The following is a 23,924-nucleotide window of genomic DNA, read 5'->3' on the forward strand; positions in this document are numbered from 1 at the left end:
GAATCTCGGAATATAAAAGCTCGGAATCTCGGAACTTCGGAATCTCAGAATCTCGGAATATCGAAATTTCGGAATCTCAGAATCTCAGAATCTCAGAATCTCAGAATCTCAGAATCTCAGAATCTCAGAATCTCAGAATCTCAGAATCTCAGAATCTCAGAATCTCAGAATCTCAGAATCTCAGAATCTCAGAATCTCAGAATCTCAGAATCTCAGAATCTCAGAATCTCAGAATCTCAGAATCTCAGAATCTCAGAATCTCAGAATCTCAGAATCTCAGAATCTCTGAACCTCAGAATCTCAGAATCTCAGAATCTCAGAATCTCAGAATCTCTGGATTTCAAAAGTTCGGAATCTGGGAATATCAAAAGTTCGGAATCTCGGAATCTCAAAAGTCAGAATCTCAGAATCTCAGAATCTCAGAATCTTTGAACCTCTGGATTTCAAAAGTTCGGATTCTCAAATTCTCTGAATCTCTGAATCTCTGGATTTCAAAAGTTCGGAATCTCGGAATATCAAAAGTTCGGAATCTCGGAATATCGAAATTTCGGAATCTCAGAATCTCAGAATCTCAGAATCTCAGAATCTCAGAATCTCAGAATCTCAGAATCTCAGAATCTCAGAATCTCAGAATCTCAGAATCTCAGAATCTCAGAATCTCAGAATCTCAGAATCTCAGAATCTCAGAATCTCAGAATCTCAGAATCTCAGAATCTCAGAACCTCAGAATCTCAGAATCTCAGAATCTCAGAATCTTTGAACCTCAGAATCTCAGAATCTTTGAACCTCTGGATTTCAGAAGCTCGGATTCTCAGATTCTCTGAATCTCTGAATCTCTGGATTTCAAAATTCGGAATCTCGGAATATCAGAAGTTCGGAATCTCGGAACTTCGGAATCTCAGAATCTCAGAATCTCAGAACCTCAGAATCTCAGAATCTCAGAATCTCAGAATCTCAGAATCTCAGAATCTCTGAACCTCAGAATCTCAGAATCTCTGAATCTCTGGATCTCAGAAGCTCGGATTCTCAGATTCTCTGAATCTCTGAATCTCTGGATTTCAGAAGCTCGGAATCTCGGAATATCAGAAGCTCGGAATCTCGGAATATCGAAATTTCGGAATCTCAGAATCTCAGAATCTCAGAATCTCAGAACCTCAGAATCTCAGAATCTCAGAATCTCAGAATCTGAGAATCTCAGAATCTCAGAATCTCAGAATCTCAGAATCTCACAATCTCAGAATCGCAGGATCTCGGAACGCTCAGGAATGCTCAGAATCTCAGAATCGCAGAATCTCAGGATCTCGGAATCTGAGAATCTCAGAATCTCAGAATCTCAGAATCTCAGAATCTCAGAATCTCAGAATCTCAGAATCTCAGAATCTCAGAATCTCAGAATCTCAGAATCTCAGAATCTCAGAATCTCAGAATCTCAGAATCGCAGAATCTGAGAATCCCAGAATCTCAGAATCTCTGAATCTCTGAATCTCTGAATCTCAGAATCTCAGAATCTCAGAATCTCAGAATCGCACAATCTCAGAATCTGGGAAGCTCAGAATCTCAGAATCTCAGAATCTCAGAATCTCAGAATCTCAGAATCTCAGAATCTCAGAATCTCAGAATCTCAGAATCTCAGAGCCTCAGAATCTCAGAATCTCAGGATCTCAGAATCTCAGAATCTCAGAATCTCGGAATCTCTGAATCTCTGAATCTCAGAATCTCAGAATGTCAGAATCTCAGAATCTCAGAATGTCAGAATCTCAGGAATCTCAGAATATCAGAGTCTCAGAATCTCAGAATCTCAGAATCTCAGAATCTCAGAATCTCAGAATCTCAGAATCTCAGAATCTCGGGAGCTCAGAATCTCAGAATCTCAGAATCTCGGGATCTCAGAATCTCAGAATCTCAGAATCTCAGAATCTCAGAATCTCAGAATCTCAGAATCTCCGAATCTCAGAATCTCGGAAGCTCAGGGTCGCAGAGTCGCCGAATCTCAGAATCTCGGAATCTCTGAAGCTCAGGATCTCAGAGGCTCAGAATCTGCGATTCTCAGAATCTCGGAATCTCGGAATATCGAAATTTCGGAATCTCGGAATATCAAAAGCTCGGAATCTCGGAACTTCGGAATCTCAGAATCTCAGAATCTCAGAATCTCAGAATCTCAGAATCTCAGAATCTCAGAATCTCAGAATCTCAGAATCTCAGAATCTCAGAATCTCAGAATCTCAGAATCTCAGAATCTCAGAATCTCAGAATCTCAGAATCTTTGAACCGCAGAATCTCAGAATCTTTGAACCTCTGGATTTCAAAAGTTCGGATTCTCAAATTCTCTGAATCTCTGAATCTCTGGATTTCAAAAGTTCGGAATCTCGGAATATCAAAAGTTCGGAATCTCGGAATATCGAAATTTCGGAATCTCGGAATATCAAAAGCTCGGAATCTCGGAATATCGAAATTTCGGAATCTCGAATATCAAAAGCTCGGAATCTCGGAACTTCGGAATCTCAGAATCTCAGAATCTCAGAATCTCAGAATCTCAGAATCTCAGAATCTCAGAATCTCAGAATCTCAGAATCTCAGAATCTCAGAACCTCAGAATCTCAGAATCTCAGAATCTCAGAATCTCAGAATCTCAGAATCTCAGAATCTCAGAATCTCAGAATCTCAGAATATCAGAATCTCAGAATCTCAGAATCTCAGAATCTCAGAATCTCAGAATCTCAGAATCTCAGAATCTCAGAATCTCGGGATCTCAGAATCTCAGAATCTCAGAATCTCGGGATCTCAGAATCTCAGAATCTCAGAATCTCAGAATCTCAGAATCTCAGAATCTCAGAATCTCAGAATCTCAGAATCTCAGAATCTCAGAATCTCAGAATCTCAGAATCTCAGAATCTCAGAATCTCAGAATCTCAGAATCTCAGAATCTCAGAATCTCAGAATCTTTGAACCTCAGAATCTCAGAATCTTTGAACCTCTGGATTTCAAAAGTTCGGATTCTCAAATTCTCTGAATCTCTGAATCTCTGGATTTCAAAAGTTCGGAATCTCGGAATATCAAAAGTTCGGAATCTCGGAATATCGAAATTTCGGAATCTCGGAATATCAAAAGCTCGGAATCTCGGAACTTCGGAACTTCTGAACTTCAAAATTTCAGATTTTCAGACAAAATCCAAGTTTAGGTTTTCACTTTTTGTGTTGGGTTTTGGAAGTTAAAGTAGGAAATTAAAAAAGAACATTCGAAACTTTAGTACTTAAGATAACCTTTGAGCGAATATCTCAAACCGCAAGTTTCGTTTTTTACAGATATAGATTTTAAAAAGAAAAGAAAAAAAATTGTTTCCAAAATATCAATGTCATTTTTTCGCTCAAGAGGTTATCTTAAGTACTCTACAAAACTACACAGGAAATGGAGACATCCTATCGATCAAAAAAGGTTGGACCGATAAAACGAGAAAAAGGAAACTTGACAGTGATTCACGTAGAGAGAAACGAAGTGATTACCTAGAAGATATATTATCTCTTCTTTTCTCTCAATTTCAAAATATCCGATTCTTCAATTTCATTCAATTCAGTTGTGTGTGGTCTTCTCAAAAACTTTTATCATCATCAAAACGACCGACTAGGTCTTTTTTGCGCGGTACATTATCTTTTTCTTTTCTTCTCTGTGTCAAAATATTCTTCTACAATCCATCATATTTCCAAGTACATTTATTTGGGAATGTTTTTCTTTTTTTTTTTGGAACTTGATCTCAATGATTTTAGAGAAAACGGTTTTGGAGTAGTCACATGGAAACCAGGTGGAAGAAAAAAGGAGATAATTCGAAGATTGTTCAAGAGGAAAAAAGACGAAAATGGCATTCTGAAGAGGACTTTTATAGGTAACTAGAAATCCTGGAACGGGGAAGTGCACTTTGAAAAACACTTGAAACATTTCCAATAATCGAATCATTTTTTTGAGGAATGTCATCCTAACAACCATCTGCCTACAATTTATTTTGTGTTGGCTAAGTAAGATAATTTAGAAAATGTGGGGGATGAGATCACTGAAATTGATGATTTTGAGATTATTGGGGTTGTTGTTTTGATTTTATTGTCATCGTGTTAGAATAAGAAAAGATTTTTTTTGGGTGGAGTCATATACTGATTAGTCAGAGAGTCTGATGAATACATTTCTATAGATGATGGTCAAGAATTAGGCAGTTTGGAATTGTGAAAAAAAATCATTGGTTTCTGAAAAATTGATTTTTAAAAATTGAAAACAAATAATTTTTCTATCATTCTGGTACTGACAATTTTTATGGAAAGAGCATTGCAAGTTTGGCAAATCGGAAAAAAATGGGGAAAGGTTCGATTTGGATTACTGTACAAAATTAAATGGTTTTTGCAATTTTTCAATTTTCAGATTTTCACACATTCAGAATTTCTAAATTTCTGAGTTTCCGAATCTCATAGTCTCAGAATCTCAGAATCTCAGAAAATTTTGGAATCTTGGTAATCTTTAATAGAAAGGCTCCCACACTGTCAAGTTTGAGCTTAATTATCTCGATTCCTATGAAATATATCAAAAATCTGTCAACTGATCATATGTATGTGTTATTATAATGATCAATTTATCAGTTGACAACTGTTTGATATCTTCAACAGGAACCGGGATAATGAAGCTCAAACTTAACAGTGTGGGAGCATTTCTATTACATGTTTTACGGTAATAGTAAAAACTGCTCCACAAAGAAAAAGGCAATTTGGATAGTTCAAGGGCAAGTGATCAGAATCTAACAAAACCGAGAAAAAACCTTTTTTCTTGTGTATCCTTCCATTTTCCATCTAAACGCATCCAACAATTTAACGGTTTTACACTGTCCCTATACCACTTTAAAGTTGTTTCAATTTGGGTCGATAAAGAATAAATGGAAGACACGGAAAATTAAAAAAGGGCTACAATTACTTTAGCTAATAATCAGAGAAATGGGTTTATGCGTCGTCGACCCTCATCTAAAAAATGATTAAATTGAAACAAAAAAGAAAGTGAGTGATGACATGGTCAACCAGAGGGTGTCATTGTTAACAAGTGAGAAAAAAAATGAAATGGAGGGGGACCGCGAAACGAGTTTTGCTTTGTGATTGCAGCTTCTTTTTTTTTGATAGGCGAGACAACAACCAATGAAACTGTTTTTGACAACACAGAAAAAATGAATGAGAAAGAATTGATTTTTAGGAGAAGACACAAGAAGACTTCGTTAAATTTTCTGAAGAGAACGGAAACGATTTTTGGTGGTGGTGTGGTCAAGTTTTCCGTTTTTCAATCGTGAAATTGCATCTTCTAGAGGAACCGCAAACAAACCGCCAGGTTTAGCAGGTTATCTGATTGATTTTTGAGGTTCTTTTAACCCAGAAAAATAGGTTTAACAGAAAGATTTGTTGGTTAGAAATGGCAAAATTTGTTATTCTGGTACAAGAAATTGGAGCTAGCGAAGAGAAACGCCGGTGGTCGTGGTCAAAGATCTCCCAACGACAACTACAGTAACCAAACAATATGTTCATTTTCAGCACGTACCATTTGTATTTTCGTCCGTTTTCAGTCAGTTTTTTTTCACTATCGAAATTTTATTTTTTCCGACTTGCGTGTGAAAAAATTTAACATAATTTTAGGTTGGTTTTTGTTACGGGATCCGTTGACAACGTCCAGAAGCTTATCCCATAAGCAGCTCCAATTTTTTGAGCCAGAAAAATATTTCAGTCGTTTTTCATATCAATAAATCAAAAATAATTGCCGAAAACCCTTTTGCATCCTGGTGTAGAAATACGAGTTCTCTAATAGAAGAGCCCCTAGCTTTCAACTTCAATTAGTCTCAGTTCCTGTCAAAGAAACAAAAAGTTGTCAACTGATAAAATGTTTGTGATGTTATGATAAACATATTATCCGTTGTCAACTTTCTTAAACATTAACCGAGATAAATTGGCTCAAATTTGAGAGTTAAGAGGCCTTTCTGATACTGGTTTTACGGTATTTATTTTAGTCATGTTTCATATCAATGAATCAAAAATTGTTGCCGCAATCATTGAGATAAGATATACTTTCAAATTTCGATGTTTTCGGAATTCATATGATCTAGAATTTACAGATTACGGTAGATGATTACTGTAGTTTTTCACGTGTCTCATTCCGTGTAAGCTAATTCCATCCTAACAAAATTTTTTAAACGAAAATCTGATAACGCAAAGAAAAAAAAAGTTATTATTACTTCCCCATCGGGAAATACATTCATTCCCAACGAATCATAACAAAATCGCATCAAGAAGCTCAGCTGAATTGAAGACGATTTCAGAATGAAAGTGGGTTTTTGGAACTTCAGCGAATTCTCCTTTAAATTAATACTTTCAGTTGGAAGCCTCTTCTTCGCCATCAAACTATGTCATCTTTCATCTGCTCCATTTCTTCAATTTTTTCATTTTCTTCGTTGTCATTCTGATGTCTGGATGCAGCAAGAAGAAGGCAAAGACGAGCAAGGAAATGAGCAAAAAGAGTCAAGAGAGCTCAGCTCCAGCGAAATCTGTTCAACAAGAGATTCCTGAGCCACCGAAACCAGCCGAACCGGAGACTCCGAAAAAGGAAGAAGCTCCGGCACCACCGGCTGAGAAACCAGCTGAAAAACCAAAAGAAGAATCAAAGAAAGAGGAAAAACCAAAAGACAAGTCCAAAAAGTCAAATAAGAAATCCAAAAAGTCGCAGAAGTCGAAGAAAGATGGAGACGAGAAGAAGGATGGAGTAGGAGTTGGAGAATAATGATTTGAGAGAAAAATTTAAAACTTTCAGGAAGACGATGGGTACGAGAACTGTGCTGATATGACTCCGGATGAGCTGAAGAAGATCGCCGAGCAAGCTGATACCAAGAAGTAGAAGTTAAGAACGCGACCTTTCTTTTAGTTCTTTTTTTTGATTCTCAATGAAGATTTATGTCAAACATTTTTTGATTATGTTAACTTAACTGACTTGTTCATCTTTTTGGAATATTGTATTCAATTATTTTCCCTAAAATCTTTTTTCTCTACATTAATCCTTCTTATTTTCGAATGTTTTCCCCTACAGTAATCCTTCTCGTTTTCGAAAGTTGTCACCTACAGTAATCCTCCACATTTTCAGCAATTTTCCCCTACAGTAATCCTCCTCATTTTCGAATGTTTCCCCTACAGTAATCTTTGTCAATTTAAAATATTTTCCCTCTACAGTAATCCTTCTTATTTTCGAACATTTTCCCCTACAGTAATCCTTCACATTTTCGAATATTTCCCCCTACAGTAATTCCACATTTTCGAAAATTTTCAATTGCAGTAATCCTTCTCGTTATTCAAATATTTTCCCTCTACAGTAATCCCTCTTATTTTCGAATATTTCTTCCTACAGTAATTCTTCTCATTTTAGAATGTTTTCCCCTAGAGTAATCCTTCTCATTTTCAAACACAACAGCAAAACAAAAATTTCAAAAATCAATCATTTATTTCATGGCTTCTCTTGGCCTGTTAGTTATCTCAACCCGAGTAGATCATCTACTTTTTCTCTTCTCACTTGCCGTCTCCCAAAATATCACTGGCTTGACGAGCAACTGTTTTAGTCTGAAAATTATATTCTAATTGTTTAAATTAAGCAAAAAACAAACATGACTAGTAGTGTTAGCACTTGAAAGATTCCATTCCGAACTCTTCTCCCACAGCTTCTGTCCCTTGAAACAGAATCCAGTGATCTCGACTTCTGGCTGTTTTTCAGCCAACAAAATGAAATTGACATTCAGATGAAGACGTTTCTTATCAATCAACATGGTCAATTGAACCTCTTCCTTGAATGCACGTTGGCCAGAATTGATGGATGTAGATTGGACAGGAGCAGAGTCTTCGGACACTTTGATTGGGGTCATTTCCAGTGTTTGATGGGTTTCCTTTACTGAAATATTCAAATTATAAAAAATTAGAGGTTTTGAATAAATTCACCTGCACTCAATGTAACCAAACTCTGATTGTTCAGTGGTCTCTTCATTTTCGGAGTCGCCGGCGACACAGATCTTGATCTCTTTCCCAGTTTCACCTTCTCCTCTTTCACCGTCTCTTCCTTTTTTTCATTGATTTCAGCTGGTTTCCCATCTTCTTCCCGTACCTCTCTAGTCACTTTTGTCTCCTTAACACGACGAATTCCTTGTGGTGACGTGGAATCTTTTGCAGCCATGTAGGTCGAGTTGGCAGATCCAGTCGTCGGATACAAATAGACTGAGGAGTTACCGGGGGATGTTGGCGGTTTTGCACTGATCAATGAGCTAGCAGCGTCTTGCTGTCTTGCCTCTTCTTTCTTCTTCAATTCAATCATCAACGCCAAGTTTCTAGAAGCTGATGATGACTTCTTTGATGTCAAGCTCTTATCCAAGTCAACTTCAGTGTCACTGTGTTTTTCCTCTTTTGTGGAGGGAACATCAGGTCCACGACGATTCTTCTCAGGTGTCACTTGGGGTGATTTGCCTTTTGAATCGAGAATGGTAGACGAATTCAAAGGGGCCGATGGACTTTTTGGAGTGGAAGTAGCCTCTGGGAACGAGTGATAAAACGACGAGTGGTTGAAAGTGAAATCTTTCGATTTGATGGGCTCTTCATCTGGACTTGTTAGTTTCTTAGAAGATTGTCTATCCGGGCTTTTTGAGGTTGCCGAAGACTTTTTGGCCAACGCCTTCTGAATTGCCTTATGCCTCTTGGCTCTGGAACGAGATCTTCTGGAACTGGCTGATGAATTGTTTGCGGAGGAGCTTTCGGAAGAATTTCCGGAAGAAACAGAAGAAGATTTAGAATCACTTCCAGAAGGTTTCGGATTCTGAATGATTTGGGAAACTTGAGCTCCAGGTTGTTCGTTCTTCTGCTTCTCCTTCTCATCATCGAAAACGAATCGAACCTCTCGGTATTCCGATTGCTCTTCTCCAAATGATCCAACCTCATGATCCCACATTGTTTGCATTGCTGCCGTACTGGTGTGGAAGATATCCAGTCTGTAATTTTCAATAATATGAAAATTTTGGTGTTATTTCTTCGAATCCCGTACCCGATATTCTTGTTATCAAACTTGATGACTTCCTTGAAACCAGATGTTTTTGTTGGGTCGAAAGTGGCCTTGATTGCGTTGACGGTGCAGTTTCTGAAAATAAAATGTATTTTCAAAAGTATCAAAAACTAATTATTCACCCAATCACATTCAAATCCTTCAATCCAATTTTGAAGTTCTCAGAACGGCTATAATTCTGATTGACGACTGAAACCGTTTCAGAGCATGTAACATTCAAAAAACCTTCGATTGATTTCCCTTGATCTCCGACAATCTTCGTCTTACAGATATTGTGATAACTTTTCTCCTCGGTGATTTTGGACGATTTTCCTTTCCGAACTTTGATCACGTTCTGCACGGAATGAATGTAGACTCCTTTGGTAGAATAGTAAATTTTCAATTGGAAATCTTCATCCGGCTCGTCATCTGATGACTTCACAAGATCCTTTGAAGAACGAGATGTTCCGACGTATTCAGCTTCAACCATCTCTGCATACAACTTCTTTCTGTCATCGTGTGACAACTTGTGAGACGTCAGAAGAATTTTGGTGACAAATTGAACTGTCTTCTTCTCACTGGCACCGGTCACTTGCTGCTCTGTGAGAATGAAGAGAGGAGATGGAAGTTGAATGCATTCCGGTGGAGCTGTCCCTTTTCGTCCGACGATGCTTCGTTGGCAAAGATGAGTTGGAAGACGGAGAGAATGGGTTTGGTCATCCTTCGGAAGTTTTGGAAGCAAAGGATCTTGAGCACTCTGAAACTTTTCAAACTTTTATTTGTTATTTCTGAAGTGAGAAATTATTTCAATACCTCTTTCTGATCCATAAAAATCAGTTTCTCTCTTAAGACCCTTTTTGGAGATCTTCTGGAAGTGGAGAGCGAGCGGGAACGAGAACGAGTGGTAGATCTGGCACTTCTGGAACGGTTGCGAGGAGTCGAACGAGCACGTCCTCTGGAACGGCTTCTTGAACGGCTTCTAGAAGACGCAGTGGATTGAGAAGAGCGGATAGCGTTGTTGACGATTGCTTGACGACGGAGATCCACGGATCCACGACGTGGACGTTTTGGCGCTTCCACTTCACTGATGATTGTGATTTTTCTCTTCGTGTCTTTCTCAAGATTGATTGTGATTTGACCTGGTTGGTCAGGAGCGGTGACGTAGAGAGTATCATCTTCACTCATCGGAGCTTCCTCGTCATACTTCTGAATATTAGAAAATCAGAGATATCTTTGATGATCGGATTCAAAACATACCTTTCTACTTGGGCGGTGGTTGTTCTCCATGTTTTCGAGTGAATCGAGTTTTGACTGCTTGGTGAATTGTTGTTTTTAGACTGATTGGATGTAGAGATTTTTTTTATTTTGAGTGGAATTTTAAAAAATCAGGTTTTCAGGGAATAGTAAAGTCACGTTGAATTGAGAGTTTAGTTTTGGATTTAGAAAATGAATTATAATCGAAATGGGACACTAATGAGCTCATTGGTTATTGTGATGAGAGAGCAGTCTTCTCCTATGGTATTAAAGAGCATTTCATGGAGATTTTCATAATTCCATTTCAGATAATTAATTCCTTTACCGGTAAAATAGTAGCGCCTACCGGTAAAATAGTAGCGCCCCTTAAATTTTAACTTTAAGCCTATTTATCTGGGTCCCTGTGAAAAATAAAAAAATTGTCAACTAATAAATTGTTTATCATAATATCAAAAATGTTTCGGCAGTTCACATACTTTTGATATCCTGCAAAGGAATTGAGATAGTTTAGCTCAAAATTGACGATTTTGGTAGTAAACGGTTTTTGTTTCGAGAATCATTGGCCACGCCCACGAGCTTCCCTTGGCCATAGCTGCAACTTTTTTGCAACACAATGGAAATTCTTATGATGTTCAGTGTTGTTCAGATTCCAAGACGTCGGGAATAAATGGGTCTTCAAATTGCCACTTGACTTGAGAACACAAAAAGTAATGTATCAAGATTTATTAAAAACTAAGTAAAAAAAATAAGTATAAATTAAGTATACAATTAAGTATAAGTTTTTCAATTAGCATAAACTCAAAGTAAAAAAAACGATTGTTCAAAAGTTTTCAGTTTTGTATCATTGATTACCGTACATCAATACGGTTGCTGATATTCAAATATCTCCTTGTTTGTAACTAATCCATGAGCTTCAGAAACTCCTCTTCGTTTTTATTCCATACTCCAAACCTCACATAGCATGTCATCACAGTTCTCCGAATTGAAACAGATGCTACACGGTTATCTGTTTCTCGAACGACATATGCGTTACTGGTGATTGGGTTCGTATATGGTTTACAATCAATGCTAATGTACCTGTAAAAACTGATTACTCGACAGCTATCCCAACAGAAGAGTTGCCGTAAAACCTGTATTAAAAGACCTTCTACTCAGACAAGGATGAAGTCCTGCCGCTGCCCTGCGGCAGGAACTTAAGTAAATATTCTTAACTAAACTTAATATAACTTAACTTAATATTCTTAACGCGCCGGCAGGAACTTCATTCTTGTCTGAGATGAATTGTAACTTTGTTAATAGACAAGACACAGTTTTCCAAACAGTACCATTTTGTAGTACTCGCCTTTTTATGTTCTACACTTTTGTAAAAAACGCCCCGTCTCTTTTAAAACATGATCTGGTTCAGATATTGGAATATCATACCATCCATCAATCATTGATCTTTTTAATAATCTGGTCAACTGACAAGAATCTCACAACACGCTGAATTTCTTTCACTGATATAATTTATCATCACAAAAGGGCTTCCTGTTCAATATGTTGTAAGGGTCTGAAAGTCCCTTATTACTCGAATCCCCATAGTAATCAGTTCCACTGTTTGTTGTCTGATTCCTTAGAGCCATGACGTGTCATTCTCAATGAACTTTGCCCCTAGAGTCATGAAATACCATTTGCTCATGGGACATTTTGACTTAAGGAGATCAAGATTCTAATCCTTCAACCACACTACAGTCTCTAAATCCTGAATCATTCCAGATTCCAATGATATCGTCCCATCGCCCACTTCTGTAGAAGCTCGACACATCGATCTCCATTGTCTCTAAATCCATTTCTTATCATTTGTCAGCATTTCCTCAAGCCCCGGCCACGTTCCGTTTATCCAGGCCAGTATATAACCTTTTCTCCTGTACTTCAAAGTCATGGTTACACCATATTCTTGCTTTTTTGAGTGCCCTTCTCATGTTGACCTTGAGTTTAGAGAATAAACCTATTTCGTATGCACGAACTCTTATTCTATTCGACTAGTTATTGAAAACTCGCATTCTTGTGGAAGTTCAAAATTTTTCACTAGTTATACTTTAAGATTAAAACCTGTTCTTATCAATCAACCTAGATCAATCAACCTAGATTTCTATCTTTTCTCTCTATAGTTTTACCCGACAAGCTTCAAATTTGCATTTCTCAAGTCTTACGATTAAAGTTTTCAATCGCATCCATTGTTCTCACTTTCTCCTATTAAATCTAGAAAAGCTATAGTAGTTGGAGAAGTTGCGTTCATTTTAACGTAAATGCTCCAGCCTCCCATACTTCCACTTTGAGCTCAATTATCTCAGTTCCTATAAGAGAGATTAAAAATATATCAACTGATAAAAAATTGGTGATATTATGATGAATAGTTTATCAGCTGACATTATTTTATTTTTTTGAATAAGAATTAATTTATTTGAATTTATTGAAAACCAATCTCTCTATTCCAATCTGAATCCAACTCGTTGCATCCAGTTTAGCTTGTAATTTTCTGTTCTTCTTTATTCTGTATCTTCTTTGTTCTTTCCAATCTATCAAATCGTTGTTTTTTGAATTCTGAAAGGAATTATGTACTGACTTGAATACAAAACATAACATTTGTTTTCTTCGATCTTTGTCCTCCGAGAACTGTCATGCAGGAAACATTTGCGTCTCTCAAGAACACCCACACTATACCGATCTGTAAGATGTCTTCTTTGAGAGAGCTGCGGTGATATAAAAACTGAAAGCATACAAACATCACTTGCCACAATAAAGCATGCTTTTTTTAAACACCAACATCAATCTTTTTCCAGAGAAGAAAATCACACTCGGTATGAAATAGAACTGAAAAACAACTTATGAAGAAGTTGCATTCTCTACAAAACTTTTTTTCAATCATCTGAAACCTATTTGAAAATTTCAGATTGGCAAGCTGATATCATTACTATTTAATTGTCTCTTCTCATCATTTTGATCATGGCTCTTCTTCAGTGATCAACGACAATAGGTTGTTCGTCAACTGTCTAACAGTAATTAACAATAGTTGTGTGTTAATTATGTGATTGGTTTATGGTAATTTTCAATTTATTTCCCCCTAAATTTCCATAATTTTGTTTACAATAAACCATACAAACGGAAAGTAGATTTGAAATTCCGCCCTTTTTCCACACTCCTGGCCTAGGAAACCGGTGGCCGGCGACGCATGGCTGAGTAAATTTCTGCGTAAAATTTGTATTCGCAGTGTGAACGTTTATCGATTTTGTGATCGCCGGTGGCGATTCGGTTAAAATTTCCTTTTTATTGTGCCTAATTGAATAACATAAAAATAATTTAATTGTTTTTTTGCAGATGAGCAAGGATGCATCTATCAATTGGATGTACGAAGGTGCAAAAGGAAACGTGCATCGAGAGGATTACCTGCTGGGAAAGAAAGTATGTAGCCCATTAACTTGATTCATTCCAAATTATTTTTTCAGGTGGACAAAAACTTCGAAAAGTACTCGGATGTGGTAAATGCTCAGAAGGCGGATGCGATCGACTCGATTGTAAGCACCAGGTAATTGAAAATAGGCAGAACTGCATCTTCAAGTAATTTTCAGAACAGTGTTCAATACCGGTCAGTCCACTGGCTTGAAAACTTCTTTTCTTCAAAAGGACATCATTAAATCAGAAGACCCATTTGTTGCTGTGAGAGTCCGTGAGGAGACGAAGAGACGAGAGCTAATGGATAATCCATTAATGAAGGCCAGACTCCAGAACATGTTAAAAAGTATGATGACTTCAAAAAGCGGAAAGAAAAAAGACAAAAAGAGCAAGAAGGACAAATCGAAGAAAAAACACAAGAAGAGATCGAGAAGTTCTTCAAGTTCTAGTAGTGAAGACGACGCTCAAAGATCGAGAAAGGAACGAAAAGTGTCACCGTCTCCTAAACGGAAAAGGAAAACCAGTGAGAGGAGTGAGGAGACAAAAACTGTCGGAAGAAAAGATTCCAACGATGATCAAAGAAAGAGGTCCAGGTCTAATGAAAGAAGAAGGCGTGACCGACGAGAATCGCCGTCTCCAATTAGAAAACGGTCACGATCGAGAAGTTTGAGAATGAACCGATCATCAAGAAGTAACAGAGCGAGCTCCAGAAGCGTTGAACGAAATCGAAAAATGTCAAGATCTCCAAGACGAAACAGATCAAGGTCCAGAAGCCCTCTAAAAACTCGTAAGGCGTCGAGGTCTCCGAGACGAAATAGATCGCGTTCTCGAAGTGCTGAGAGAGCTCGTAAACATTCCCCGAAACGGCAGAGATCGAGAAGTGCAGACACACGCCATCGCTCTTCACAGCGATCGCGAGACGATAGGTTAGAATTTTTTAAGCTTTTGGTTTTGTCATTCTCTTTATTTCTTCATGTTTTCAGAAAGGAACGCCGCAAATCAGACTCCAGGTCCGAATCTCCTGCCAAACAGTCATCTTCCAATAGTAAATCGTCGAGACAATTTGACTCGCATGTTCCAGAACATTTTCAAAAGAACGCATCTGTAGGTCTTTGATTTTAAGTTTGATTTTGGAATGTGGCTTTTCAGGGATCACAGTCTGAGTCTGAACATGAAAGGCGGAGCAGGCGAAGAAGTGAAGAAGACGATTCGAAGAAGTCGTATGGATTAGTAGAGGTATGAAAATATATATCTTGGCACTTTTGATCATTCATTTTGCAGATGAGAAAACGAACATCCGAAGAGCGCGAAATCGCAGCGAAAGGACCGAGCAAAGAGTACAAACTCATCAAGATTCCAACAGGACGTGGTACCAACAATCCTTCGAATAAGCGAGAGCCCAGAAGAGTGTTGACTGACGAAGAAAAGGCTGCTCGATTGGCCGAAATGAAGGCGAACGTGAAATGGAGAGACGAGGTCCGAACTAGCAATGTTGCAAAGGGACGAGTTGAAGACGAAGAGGAGAAGGAAGAAGCCGAGAAAAACGGATACGCTCCTTCGTTCATAAGGTACGTTCCAGAGTAGCAGACGCAGCATTCCTCGTTTCTTTGAGCCTCCTCATCTCTTTTCCAGAAGCCAGATGCGTAATGCTTGCGACGACATGACTGTGGAGAAACGATTGCAAAGCAACAAAAAGGGTGTTCAACGCGCTCCCGGGTACATGGATCGGAGTTTTGCAAGAAAATGATTGTTTTCTGTCTTAATGTTATTTGTTCATAAAGTTGTTGCTCTTTTCTTCCATAATTTTGTATATCACTGTGGTTTAATACCAATTTCTTTACCTATTCCATCCGCTTTTTATAATTCTTATTTAATTCACATCGTAGAAAATGTACAATGGTGGATTCGGTAACCAACCTGGCTTTAGCATTCAAAATTATGCACCCGTCGATCCTATGGGTGAGTTGTATAATGTCTATATTCCTATCTGAAACAGTTTTTATAGCCGGAATACCTGGATTCCAAGCACCTGCCCCAATCCAGCCCCCACAGCTTCAACATCAAGCACCGGGACCGTCTGCTTCATCCAGTGCTACCAGCAACTCTAGCCGTCGAAGTGCGCAGCCTGGACCTTCTGTCGCTCTAGCAACAGAGGTTAGTATAATTTAGTTGAATGGAAGCATTGCAATATAAATGTTTTCAGGTTCGTGGAGGAAGGAACTACAGTACGGAAGAAATGCGAAGAGATCTCGATAATAGTGTGCCTTATATACCGACTCCCATCAATGTAAGCGTTTTTGGATTATCTTTTTTCCCTTCTAATATGTGAATGGTCCTCCGGTTATGCACTATCCTCACTCTTTTATGTCTGTTAATTCACAATACGTATCGTCTAATTTAATCGCCAAGGCACCTATATTGTTCGCAAAACTGAGCAAGTGATTTGCGTCAGCGAGTGGGATACAGTGCCAGTACCTAATGGACTTCCATTCACTTCCCATTTCTTTAAACAACCAACCAGTGTCGCTTATTCCGCGTGGTCTTCTTCAGAATCCGCCTGTCGGTGTGGGCAATTTGGAGTCGCAGCGAAGGCAAGCGGCACCACAACAACAAGGTTCCGGACATCCTGCTACTGCGGCTGATTCGCAGAGGCGGACTAATAAACAACCGCAACAATATGCTGCTCGAATAGATATACGAGCTTTGCATATGATGCCAAATCAAGAACATCTGATTACACCTGTTCGACCACAACATCCAGGACAAGGAAATCCAGAGCCTCGTATGCTTCCTCCAATGCCTGCTCAAGTAATAACTCAAACAATTCTAGCGAACATGGCAAGGCTCCCGATGCCTCCGGTTCAAGTGAACGCTCCTCTGCAACCAACGCTTCCCGCTCAGCATGCTCAACGACCGCCAATTATATTGCCTCCTTCACCAGAAGGAACAACACGAGTTCAAGAATACCCAGACATTTGTGTGTTCAATGCAGGACATCCTCGTTATTCAACAGATATTTTCATGAATAATCACCTGTTCAAAATTGATGGTTTTGTGAAATACGCCAGGGACACCGGAATACAACTATCACAACGGACATGCCTCCAGATTCGAGAACGCCTACCACCGAGTCTTTGGAATTTGTTGTCAGCTACCGGTTTACAGGGACCACCTGCAGGCGCGTCTACAAGACTACCACAGGTTCCTGAATCGCTTCGAGCTCCAAATGTTGTACCTTCACAGGATAATCGAGTTATGCCACCAGGATCTAATGTGCAACCACCACGACCTCCCATTCCAAATATAGCGAATCTTTCTGCTCCATCATCTGCAGTTCCTACACAGCTGCGCAGCTCGAATCAACACCTGATTCCTCAACATCCCCCACCTGGGATCCTGATGGTCCCTCCGAACGCTCATCAGCATCAGGTGCAGCCTGTGAATATGAATTCAGCAGCGACTCAGGAGCAGATACTACAATGGAATAGACAACAACAGTTTCATCAACTCCAACAGCGCCAACATCAGCTACTCCAGGAGCAACAGCAGCTCCAACAGCAGCATCAACAACGTCAACAGCAGCAACATCAGAATCTACAACTTCAGCAGCAACAGCTCCAACAGCAGAATCTACAACATCAACAGCAGCAACAGCTCCAGCAACAACAGCTCCAGCAACAACAGCTCCAACAGCAACAGCAACAAAGGGCACAAGGGCCTCCAGCTACTCAGCAGTCTCAGAATCCTCCATCTCATTTTCCACAATTTTTACTAGACCAGCAAAGGATAGCGCCACAACAACAACAACCAACGACGAATCACCAGATTCAGAATCATCAGCAACAACACCAACAACGTATGCAGCAACTTCAACAGCATCAACAGTTTCAGCAACATCAGATGCTTCATCAAATGCAACATCAACAACACATACATCTCCAGCAACAGAAACAGGGATCGTCCTCTAATCCTCAACCAACGGAACCATCTCTCCCTCCTACTTCGAACGCAGATTTTTCAAACAGCGATCCACAAAGTATAGTGGCTGACGCCCCGCATTTTATTGCGGCGGACGATGCGGCTCCACCTTGTGCTTACAGTCCGACATCATCCCCGCCTCTAACTGCTTCTCCAGAAGAAACAGTCGACGTTAAGCCGACTATTCCCGTGCGAGAAAAACCACCGAAAAAGAAGCGTATAGGTAAGTTGTTCAATTAGAAAAGAAATTTAATACGTTTTTCTTCCAGAAATAATAACGCTGGACGACGATCCCCCAGTTCGGATCAAGCAAGAACCTGTAGAAGAAGTTTCGTCAACGTCGGATGCGCAGCGTAAGAGTGCCTCTCCAATTAGAAATACCAACATCAAACAAGAAAAAGATAACACCGTGCCAGAAGCATCGACAAATGAACCCCATCAAAAGTCGAACAATCCAGCAACATCAGTTTCAGCGGTTTCCGTCAAACCAGAACCTGTGGAGGAAGCAAGGCAGACTGCAGTCGTTCGGAACTCTAATACAGAAGGTCAAGCATCTGATCTAGGACCTGATGTCAATCAAGAGATCGATCGTAGAGCGACAATTAAATTGCAGGAAATGTTAGCAAAACTCATGAAGGTAAACCCAGAGCTGGCAAAACTCATCAAGGATAACCCAGAGCTGCCAAATGATTGCGAATCTGTTCAAGAAGCAATAGTCAGTACAAGCTTACCAGCAACTTCAAACGCTGCGAGATCACGTTCTTCATCGGAAGGTTCGGAAGAAATTTTTACTTTACGGAAAAAAAAGAAAGTCGACGACGAGGAGGAAGTGGAGCCAGATGACAATGAGGATATATCACACGGATATCCTCAACCATCCACTAGCGCTGGGCCTTCTCGTATAAATGATGCTTCAAAAAACCAAAACAGTAGACCAGAAAAGAGAAATGTTACTTTTGAAGAATCTGACGACGATATGCCACTAATCCAAAAGAAAAAGAAGCGAAATAACCGAAGATCTTCCGAGGAGTCCGAGGAATGGAGAGATGATGGCCGTCATACCGTGAGCACAGAGGAAGAAGAAGAAGAAGAAGATTGGGAAGACAGCAGATTTGTTGTGGATGACGATGAGGATTCAGAGGAGGAGGTAGACGAAATCGACGAAGAGGGGAACTTGGCAGATTTTGTTGTGGAAGATGATTTCATTGAAATGGAAGACGATAGTTCTGATGAAGAAAGAAGAAGATATACGAGGGAGACAAAGGAATCAAGACGTAGCAGCAAACAAGCTACGAAGCGGCGAACGCCAGTTAGAGAAAGTGCAAAAAGACATTCACCAAAACCATCGGAAAGAGCAGGAAATGTAAGGAAGTCGAAGAGTACCGAAGATAGAAGAAGGAGATCCACAGAAGATACACCGCCACCATCAGCTCCTCCGATGTCAGAAGAACGACGAAAAATGTTAAAAAGACAAGAAAGGATGCATAAAGCTGAAGAAAGACGACTTGGAAAACAGCTGGAAAGGAAGGCGCGGCTCAGTGAGGCTCATGCATTAGTAAGTCGCCGTGTACTACGCAGTTCGGCATCGCGAGGTGCTACTGATTAACTTGCCATCAGCTACTATGTTAACGATTTGACGGGGTGGGAGTGAATTTGTGCCACAACCAATATTGTCCTCGAAACGTTCGACTTGGTTTTGCTCTATTTTGCTTGTATATACTCAAATCATTAATCAAATGTCATTTTATGATCCCTTCTGGCAATTCTTCGATTTTATCAAAGAGGTGGTTTGAAGCATTAACAGTTTGTGTGACTTCTGTGACGCCACTCGATAAAGGATTTAAAAAATGAAATAAGTATAGTTTTGCAGAAAGATCAGAAGTTCAACAACCTCCATCGAGAAAGGAATGAACAGAGAAAAGATGTTCCAGCTCCGCTGAATGTAACACAATCATCTATAGTGATTGGAATCAGAAATGAATGGTTTCAGAAACGTGCACAATCGACCGTGTCTTCTGATAACGATGATGGGGATGGCGTGCATGTTCCAGCCAAAAGAATGGCGCATGCAAATTCAGTGCCAGGACCTTCAAGAGATCGTCCTATGTCATCGCACCCTGCTCACCGCAATCGTCCGAATCAAATTGATCTCGAAGGGAAACGTTATGCAGAAGCTGATGAGAAGAAGAAAAAGCTTCAAGACGAGTATGCAAAGTTGAAATCGAAGGTATAGACTCTTGTCTGCTCAAAAATATTCCAAGTATTCGGCAAATTGTAGAAGTATCCGACTGGAGGAGAAGAGCAACGTATCAAAGAACTTCAAAAACTGTTAAAAGTGTCTCGTCCGTTGCCGCCAACGCCATCGTCATTAGCATCGTCGTCGACTGTGAAAAAAGTGACGATAAAACAAGAAATTAGAAGTCCGGTTAAGAAAACTCCAATGCTGCCACCAGCACCGAAATATTTAGATCCAACGAAGGGAAGAGTGAGTTTCAATTCAAAAATTCCATTGGTTATAATAAAAAATTGATTGCAGGCGTTTCTGAATACTAGGAAACAAGTTATTGAAAAGATCTATAAGGATCTTGTAAACGGAGAACGAGCAAACGCAGACACCGAAGCGCAAAGGATCGAGCTGGAACTCGCGACCGCGAATCCTAATGATGAGAAGAAATACATAAATTCGTGCGCAACAAGGCGAATGCAATTGCAGAGAGAAAGTACTTCTGGAATTATTGAGGTCAACAAAAATGGTTCGTCTTTTTTTGCCGCTTTCTTCATATGTACGGTATTTGCTGGTATTTATGCAAAAATCGGAGCTGTGGAAGAGAAACGCCGGTGGCGATGGCCGTGGCCGATCTACCGTAATCAACAAATAATTGTTAATTTCATAATTTTCTCTATTTTCGTTCGTTTCGCGGCAATTCTTCGAATTATCTTTTATCTACATCTCTACTTGTTTGAGGTTCACACACAAAAGCTGTCGAAAAGCAAAAAAAGTAAATCGAAAAAAAGTGAAATTTTTAGATTACGGTAGTTTTCGTTACGAGAGCCATTGGCCACGCCCACAAGCTTTTCTCTTCCACTTCTCCGATGTTTTGTATCAGATTAATGATGCAATTTTTGATCAGAGATGGTGGTGAATTCAGAATTTAGCGAAAATGAAACAGAAGGACTACGTACTAAAGATGCGCTCTTCAAAAAAGTCTTTTCGTGCACATGTGTGTCAGTCAAAAATGTCTCGCTAGTCGCTCCTCTTCTACGTGCTTTCCTTTTTCGCGCTTGGCAACCGGCTGTCGTCTTCTTCTTCTCATTCAATATCACAACAGCTTTGAATGCTGCCTCCAGCAAAATAGCGACATTTTCTTTTCCGTTTTTCGCATCGTTTTCGGCTGCCCTTATATACCAGACTGCGTCACTCGAAATTTTTTGGTTTTAGAACGTTGTCGCACTTTCTCTCTCATCTAATAAAGCATAAGAAAACTACTGAAGGCGTGTGTCTCGCACGAATTCCTAGGTTCTGTTACTCCGTTAGTATCTGAAGTGAAACGACGGCAACGATTTCATCTCACACATCAATCGATAATGCATCTGTTCTTGGCAAGGTGCGCATGCCATTAGACAGTCGATAAATGGGTCAGCACACCTTCACCCCACTCGGCTCCCTCTGTCTCTTCGGACTGCGGACTCTCTTGCTGTTTTCTCTGTGTCTGCCAATCTATACAGTACCGCTCCAAGACGCGCCCCCTCTAGTCTTCTTCTTTTTCTTCTCATTATTCTTGTGGGTCGCACAGCTCAATAGCCGTACCATTTCGCATTGAACGCGTTTCTCGACATGTGCTTTCTTCAATTGATTTCTTCTTTCTTAAGAAATACTTTTCAAAAACTGACACATTTAAATCATTCGCTTAACCCCATGGACATATATGAACTTCGCACGCGACTCTAAAGCCATGTGATCGAATACATCGGTTGTATAGATAGTTCCTTATCGATTCTTCTCATACCATTCGTTTTTTGTGCCTGCTTTTTTCCAATGCTTTTTGATGCATTTCTTGGCGAGACAACTGATAAGACACCAGTATGTGTTATTGTTTATTGACTGCCTTCACCAGTCACTTCACACTCTACCTGGTTTTTTCAGTTGGACTAAATTTCCTGCGTGCATCCTTTCTTCCCCTTCCGTGGCGCGTTTTTCGAAATTGTTCGCACCCATCGCGCACTCCTCTTCGTTTTCTCTTTCATCATCGTCATTTCATCCTTCCTCAGAACCTCTCTACAAATGCACCGTTTGCAGATAGTGGGTACCGACCTATGTAATGTATTATTCCCCGGGGTCACCACCCTATGGGAACTATAACCATCCGATGGTGACCGTGGCTGCTCCACAACCGTTAACACCAGAATACGGTTATGTATCTTCATATCACTATGCGCCACAATATCAGGAGCTAGCCTTTATGCCTTATTATGTCAACCCGGTGCAATCGGTGCCATATTATAGTACATCTTATCCGAACAATTCGTATCCATCACCACCGATTCAAACGTCCTATTCACCTCAATATATGTATCAACAAAACTCACCACCAACTCCACAACAAAGTTTGAGAGTTCCTTTAAGAAGCAAGTGAAAACTAGATTCCATCTTCTTTCGAATGTGTTTATAACGTTGTAATTTTCAGCTGTCTCTCATGATAAGATCCTGTCTGGTGCTCCGAAAGAGAACTGCCTCGTCGCTAAAGGAAGAAAAGTCCATGTCGATCATCGGACGATGACAATGGAACAACTACATCCATATCTCATCCCATTCAAAATGACCAACGCTGAATTAGATTCAAATGCATATCCTCTGTTCAGAGAAGGCTCCAGAACAGCATCTATTGCGGAAACAACCTATACTCTCAACAAGAAAATGTTCCTGGATGATTTTGATATGAAGCGTACGTGCAGTAGATGTCAAAAAGAGTTTAAACTGAGACCAGATGGGACGATGGTTCGCGAGAAGGACATATGCCGATATCACCATCGAGGAACTAACAGAAACGGAAAGAGAGGTGAGTTTTAGATCGGAATGGATTATTGTTATTATTTCAATTGTTATTTTTAGATACTTTCCAAAAGCGGTACACTTGCTGCAACGAGGAATACAATAGCACACCGGGATGCAAGTTCAGCGATGTTCATGTCTTCGATCAATTGTTCAAAAAAGAGCTCGGAACATTCTACGCTACTCCTCGTCCAACATCAGCCAACGATCTCAGATCCAACAAAGCATACGCTCTTGATTGTGAAATGGTTTATACAGTCGCTGGACCAGCTCTGGCTCGTTTGACTATGGTCGATATGTATAAGAATATGGTTTTGGATCTTTTCATAAAACCACCAACTGAAGTTCTTGATCCCAATACGGAGTTTTCTGGCTTGACAATGGAGGACATTAATAACGCGAAGGATACGATGGCATCAGTAAGTTCGCCCGGATTGTGAGCAATTTGTGATTATTTTCGTTTCAGTGTCATCAAAAACTATTCAAATTTGTCAATTCCGAAACTATTTTAATCGGACACTCACTCGAATCGGATTTGAAAGCGATGCGAATCGTGCACACCAATGTTATTGATACGGCAATCTTGTTCCGATCGTCGGGTGATTTCAAAGTCGCACTCAAAAACCTGTCTGCAAAGCTACTCCATAAAGCAATCCAAGGCGATAACGAAGATGCAGTTGGACACGACTCTCTGGAAGATGCTGGTACCTGCGTCGATCTGATTTTCTATGGCCTTAAGAATCCAGAATCGGTTGTCATAAGAAAATAATCTGCTTGATGTTTCTTGTCTGAAATCTATTTAGAATCTCACCCCCAACACGTTCGATTGCCTACTACTACTACTCGAACCATAAGCATCTCAGTTATTAATTTTTTTCTCTTCTGCTTATTACTTTTTTCCTAGATTTTTGCCTCAGAATTAATTACCCCCGGCGCCCAATTATTATTGTAATAATGTGTACCTTTATTCAATCTGAAACAACCCCCATGTTCCATCGTTTTGTTGTTTTCTAGTTTAATATAGCTTTAGCTGCGATTCGAATGCCCATCCTCTTGAAAAAAACCCCCGAAAAAATAAAAGTTCTTCGAGAAACCTCTTCTTTGTGAGCTCATTACCAATGGTTGCCAAAAGCCGGATCGC

General features: G+C 39.7%; 6 protein-coding genes across 6 annotated transcripts; 5 read left to right on the forward strand and 1 right to left on the reverse strand.

Annotated features, from left to right (window-relative positions):
* Positions 1-1,713: 1,713 nt before the first annotated feature.
* On the forward strand, positions 1,714-3,881 carry CBG24670 (the record flags this gene model as incomplete). The annotated part of the gene is made up of 4 exons (XM_045243687.1): positions 1,714-2,308; positions 2,358-2,380; positions 2,682-3,207; positions 3,835-3,881. Coding segments are annotated over 4 exons (1,191 nt in total), but the record flags the coding sequence as incomplete, so codon positions are not given.
* Positions 3,882-6,326: 2,445 nt separating this feature from the next.
* Positions 6,327-6,897, forward strand: CBG24671 (the record flags this gene model as incomplete). Its single annotated transcript, XM_045243688.1, has 3 exons — positions 6,327-6,332; positions 6,382-6,765; positions 6,814-6,897. The coding sequence occupies 3 exons, from the start codon at positions 6,327-6,329 to the stop codon at positions 6,895-6,897; spliced, it is 474 nt and encodes a 157-aa protein (XP_045091390.1).
* A 662-nt stretch (positions 6,898-7,559) lies between these two features.
* Positions 7,560-10,356, reverse strand: CBG24672 (the record flags this gene model as incomplete). The annotated part of the gene is made up of 7 exons (XM_002648363.1): positions 7,560-7,610; positions 7,655-7,935; positions 7,983-9,019; positions 9,073-9,165; positions 9,213-9,826; positions 9,883-10,275; positions 10,327-10,356. 7 exons carry the CDS (start codon positions 10,354-10,356, stop codon positions 7,560-7,562), a joined length of 2,499 nt encoding a protein of 832 aa, XP_002648409.1.
* Positions 10,357-13,680: 3,324 nt separating this feature from the next.
* On the forward strand, positions 13,681-15,502 carry CBG24673 (the record flags this gene model as incomplete). Its single annotated transcript, XM_045243689.1, has 7 exons — positions 13,681-13,764; positions 13,809-13,888; positions 13,932-14,681; positions 14,739-14,859; positions 14,905-14,991; positions 15,037-15,323; positions 15,388-15,502. The coding sequence occupies 7 exons, from the start codon at positions 13,681-13,683 to the stop codon at positions 15,500-15,502; spliced, it is 1,524 nt and encodes a 507-aa protein (XP_045091391.1).
* A 149-nt stretch (positions 15,503-15,651) lies between these two features.
* Positions 15,652-20,889, forward strand: CBG24674 (the record flags this gene model as incomplete). The annotated part of the gene is made up of 8 exons (XM_045243690.1): positions 15,652-15,909; positions 15,959-16,042; positions 16,222-17,956; positions 18,003-19,300; positions 19,604-19,960; positions 20,012-20,218; positions 20,270-20,614; positions 20,761-20,889. 8 exons carry the CDS (start codon positions 15,652-15,654, stop codon positions 20,887-20,889), a joined length of 4,413 nt encoding a protein of 1,470 aa, XP_045091392.1.
* A 1,211-nt stretch (positions 20,890-22,100) lies between these two features.
* Cbr-pqe-1 lies at positions 22,101-23,552 on the forward strand (the record flags this gene model as incomplete). Its single annotated transcript, XM_002648366.2, has 4 exons — positions 22,101-22,338; positions 22,419-22,790; positions 22,844-23,202; positions 23,250-23,552. 4 exons carry the CDS (start codon positions 22,101-22,103, stop codon positions 23,550-23,552), a joined length of 1,272 nt encoding a protein of 423 aa, XP_002648412.2.
* Positions 23,553-23,924: the final 372 nt, after the last annotated feature.

This window comes from Caenorhabditis briggsae (assembly GCF_000004555.2).
Source record: "Caenorhabditis briggsae complete genome, chrIII, whole genome shotgun sequence".
NCBI lineage: Eukaryota > Metazoa > Nematoda > Chromadorea > Rhabditida > Rhabditidae > Caenorhabditis > Caenorhabditis briggsae.